This window comes from Cavia porcellus, unplaced genomic scaffold (assembly GCF_034190915.1).
Source record: "Cavia porcellus strain 051 isolate PalLab524CR breed Dunkin Hartley unplaced genomic scaffold, mCavPor4.1 scaffold_2, whole genome shotgun sequence".
NCBI lineage: Eukaryota > Metazoa > Chordata > Mammalia > Rodentia > Caviidae > Cavia > Cavia porcellus.
Window position 1 is genome coordinate 109,936,220 of NW_026947485.1, and position 4,676 is coordinate 109,940,895.

Sequence of the window (4,676 nt, forward strand, 5' to 3'; positions counted from 1 at the left end):
TCTAAAAGTGGTAGGGCTTGAACTCAAGGCAATACTCCTATCTCAGCCTCCCCAGTGCTGGGATTATAGGCATGCACCACCACACCCAGATAGATTTCTGTTTCATAAAAAAACACTTTGCCCTGCACACTTCCCTGGGTGATTTTTCCATCTATAAAATGGTCCAATATGGCTGAGAGTATAGTTCAGTGTAGAATACTTGCTTAGCATGCCTGAAGCCTTTGGTTTGATCCCCAGCATACACATAAACACACACACACACACACACACACACACACACACGCACAGAGCCTAAAACATCTTGGAGTGAATAGTGAAACTTGCAAAAATGTTTAAAAAAGACTAATAGCTAGCTATAGGATTAGTGTGAATTTCAAGTGCCTTAAAAATAGTAGCTATTAGTTTTTTCTGGTTTTCCTTTTTCAAGAGGTGGATGGTACTATACAAGTCCTAAGGTTGAGTCTGGCCTTAGCTGTTCTTATTATCTATCCGAAGCCAGCACAGCTAATGCAGTGGCATTGAGTCACGGCCAGCTTGGGGAGGAAGAGACCTCGAGATCCCTCCATAGCTAACTAAGCACTTTGGCGGAGAATCCCAGGGGTACTCTTTTGCCAGGGAAAACAACTTGTGACCATTTTCCCCATCAGCTCAGCCCCTAGAGGTGGTAGCCAGTGATCTTGCTGGAGGCCTCTTCTTCAGCCAATATTAGAGCCTTCATAGTCATCCTTCCCTTGCTGGCAAGCCTGGACTGAGGTACTACTAGCTAGTTCTAGGCAAGTCATGGCTGGCATGGTGTGTTTGGGAGGTACTCCTCGGAGACTATCAGCACCCGAGATATTGAGATACTGGGTAAAAAGGAGTTAGATGATCAGGATTTGAAATCACAAAACACTCATTCCAGAAGGCAACTTTAGAATTATGGCTCACCGTTTCATGAAAAATCAAGGACCTAGTCGCTTAGCCACTCAGGGGCACTTGGTAACTAATACTATTCATTGCTAGTGCTCACCATGCCATCATGCATCCTCTATCTCATCACTCCTGTTGTCACCTCTGTGCCCAAGACTCTCTCTCTCTCTACACCTAATAAGTACACTTAAGCACTTGGGTACCCTGTCACCCAGCCCAGCTCCTTCCATCAGGGAACAGACTAAAGTAACAGTACCGGAGGAGCAGAGCTGGGCTGCTGGGTTCCTGCTGGGACAGAATAGAAGTAAATGTGGCCAAAGAAGAAGGGGGGAGGGCGGGGTCCGTTAATAAACTCCTAGTCACCTTTCCCACCGCCAGGCTTGCATCTCAAACAACCTTTTGACTAATTGTCCATTTAATGGCCACAGTAGAGGGGGAAAAAAGCAATAAGCCTCCTTGTTTGCAGCAGCTGACGGATCTGACGTCTTTTGCTAATAGAGGCAGCTTCAGACCCATTGCCATCTGACTAGTTATCCAAAAGGCTTGGAGGTTTTGGTGAATGGGATTGGTCCAAAACCTGACCTCACTTGCATTTAATTTCATGCCAGCACTGATACACATCCAGCCCGGCAGCCCTCATCTAACTACTGAGCTGCTCACACACAAAGGGGCTTTAATTACCATCTGCATGCAGGGCAGACTGACATGGATTGCAAGTTTTCACGTTCATGGAGATCAAAGACGTGTTCTGGTACATATTTCCCACTGGTGGCAAGGACAAAACAAACAAAAAACCCAACACATTTATTTGAAACAGGTATTTCAGTTAAGTTAAAATCCTATAATCAGGATAGCCACAGTTCTAGACACTCCGGTGCGAAGTGTAGATACTCAACAGCCTCCTCTGGACGCTGAACAAGCCATTGACTATAAAACTAAACAACAAAAACGGTCTTAGCACCCTCAGAGTGAGTGAACAGTGTTCCAAGCACTTCACCGCGTTCACAATAGCAAAGTCTGCAGCTTCTCTATTTGGAGGGTCACATTTTCTACTGGGTTTCTTTCACTTACAAAGGAGAGCTGGCATGGCTGGGGGAGGGGCAGAGGGAGGAAATCAACTCCATCTATCCAGGGAATTGCAAACGGCTGGAGAGAGTCCATAATAAGCTGCAGTGAGAGGATGTGTGTCCCTGGAATGACCATCCAGCGGCGCCTCCACCCCCACCCCGGCAATCTCCAGGGCCCACCTGAGCGAAAGGGACCTCCTGGGCAGAATCTCTGGACATTTTTTGTGAAAGCCTGGAGTTCGGCCAGGGGCAGTGCCCACCGGCAGGGAGGCACAAGCACAGGCAGGGAGGTCCTTGAGTGGGCCTCCCCACTCAAGGTGGCAGCAGCTCGAGAGTCCTCAAGAAGGCTTCAGCACTTAAAAACAATGCACTCTTCTCCAGGCACTGGAGACACGGTTAGGGTCCCTGCTGCAACCCACATTACATGCCCAGGAAAAGGTGACCTTGAGCCCAGGAAGATGAGGGTTCGCTCCAGGCCTAACCAACTAGCACCCTCTGGTCACCGCTTCTGACCCTCCCCATGTCGCACTGCTCTCCCTCCCCAACACTCTGAACACCCTAGTCTGTTGTAAACACCGGGCAGAGAAAAAGGTTCATCCTATTCAACGCTAGGAGAGTACGTTAGTGGTACTGCGTGTCTTATAGTAAAACATCGCCCAAAACTAGACGTGGCTTTTAAAACGGTCATAAATGTTCAAGTCTGGCAGATTGGGGGGCTCCCTGAAATTATCGTCTGCTCAAGCTCCCCTCTTCCAAAGTAGATCAGGAGCCAGCCTGAACTGGTAAAGCAAGTACCCGGACCATCCTCTGTAGTTCTGACGCTTGGCGTTCTTGAGTAGCTTGGACCGTGGCCACGCGGTCACCGGGCAAGTGAAGAAATGCTGTGAGTTCAGGTCAAGTCACGCCAAATATGGAGTCCCACTGACTGTGAACTTGGGATGCACTTTCTGTAAGGTCTACCTTAAATAACGGTAACCCAGTTCTGGTTTGGCCACCCTAGACCTCAGTCCCACGTGAAAACATTCGCGACTTTTTTGGTTCGCCGTTGTTAGATTATTATTTTTTCCGCTTTCAAAAACATGTGTTCTCCACCCGTCTGAGCAGGGTTCGGGCTCTCTAGTCAGAGGTTGGTGCGGTGGCCATCCTGGGCGTTAGCTGCCAGGGACAAGAACGCCGTCCCCAGTTCTGAGTTGCGCCCTCCTCCCAGACGGACCAGGGTTACTGCAGGCCGCGCGGGGACTTCGCGGCGAGGGGGGCTCATGCACCGGGGCCGACAGAGGCCCGAGGAAAGTGCCTTGGGGAAGCTTTGCACGTAACTGCAGCCGTCGCGAGTGCAGCCTCCGCACTGCCTCCTTGATGAGGTTTCCCGAGAGCACGAGTTGCTGCAGGAGCCGGTGCGGGTCGTCTTCACCGGCGCGAGTTTCAGGCTGAGATCCGCGTCGCTGCTGCGGTCGGCGGGACGCGGCAGCGCTGCGGAGCCATCCTCGCCGGCAAGGGCCGGAGAGCGGCTGAGGGACTTCTTGCGTGCCAGCTCCCGGAAGTCCATCGAGGCCGGGCGGAGGTGGCATTGGGGACAGCGTGCTGGGGCCTGCGGCGAGCTCCGCCACGCAGTAGGGTGCAGTTCGGCCGCGAACCCGGCCGCGGTCCCCGAGCGCACAGCGCACGGCCCCGGGGGGCGCCGGGCTCCCCGCCTCGGCAGACACCCGCGGCAGCCTCAGGGACGCCGCCGGGGGTCGCAGGGGCTGCAGCGGCGGCCCAGGGGGCGCGCCGGGGGAGGACGGGCTGTCGCGTGCCGCGTCCAACTGCAGCGTCTTGCCGATCTGGGCCACCAGCCGGTCCACCTCTCCCGAGCCGCCCAGCGTCACCGTCTGCTCCAGCAGGAGGAAGCTGCCCTCCTCCTCCTCCCCCTCCGCTTCCTCTTCCTCCTCCCTCCGGCACGGCATGGCCCCCCGCCCGGGCACCCGGGGTCCTGCGCGCGTCGGCGGTAGCTCGGCTGCCCGCGGGTTGGGCAGACCGCGGCGGAGGTGGGCGCGAGCCAAAGCCGGGCCAGGGCCGGGGCCGGGGCCGCAGGAGCTAGGTCAACGAGTACTCGCGCCGGCTGCAACCCGGGAGCCGGGATCCTGCCGGCTTGGGTTGATTTGTAAACAATGGGTGACGTTGCGCGGGCCCGTCCACCGCGCCGGGCCGGGGGTGCTGTGGTCTTGAGGGGCGGGGCGCCTACAAGGTTAGGGTCCGGATTGCAGCTGGCTGTTTCTGAGCGGCTTAAGTAGGCCTGCTCTCCCTGGGGGCGCCCGGAGGAGCGGATCCCGGCTCCCTCAGCGGCGCGTGATGGGCATTCTGGAAGATGCACACCCTGCTGGACTCCGTTGGTTCCTTCCACACACTGGCACCAGCACTTACACACACTCCCACACACCCCTCCTCTCCGCACGTCAGTTCGTCTGGTTTTAGCATTTACGCTTTTGAGGTCAGAGTCCCAGCGTCAGGCGAGGGTGGACAGGAGTGAGAGTCAGGGTAAGCGTCTGTACGTCCGTCAGGAAAACGAGGCTAACAGAGATGGAAAGGAAGTAGAGAATTTGTCTTGCTGTGAGGCTGGCTGAGCTGGAAATGGCAAAGGCCACAGATGACTGTGTCTTGACTGGAATCCGAAACCTGTGGTGGCTGCGGGAACAGGCTGGGAGCACTGCACAGGAGGTTGCT

General features: G+C 55.0%; 1 protein-coding gene across 1 annotated transcript; it reads right to left on the reverse strand.

Moving 5' to 3' along the window:
• Positions 1-1,694: 1,694 nt before the first annotated feature.
• On the reverse strand, positions 1,695-4,384 carry Frat1 (FRAT regulator of WNT signaling pathway 1). The gene has a single exon (XM_063245115.1). The coding sequence runs from the start codon at positions 3,917-3,919 to the stop codon at positions 3,128-3,130; it is 792 nt and encodes a 263-aa protein (XP_063101185.1). The 5' UTR covers positions 3,920-4,384; the 3' UTR covers positions 1,695-3,127.
• Between the last annotated feature and the right edge of the window lie 292 nt (positions 4,385-4,676).

Excerpts from the sequence above, each read along its gene's own strand:
- Frat1 (XM_063245115.1), bottom strand. The coding sequence starts at position 3,919 with ATGCCGTGCCGGAGGGAGGAGGAAGAGGAAGCGGAGGGGGAGGAGGAG.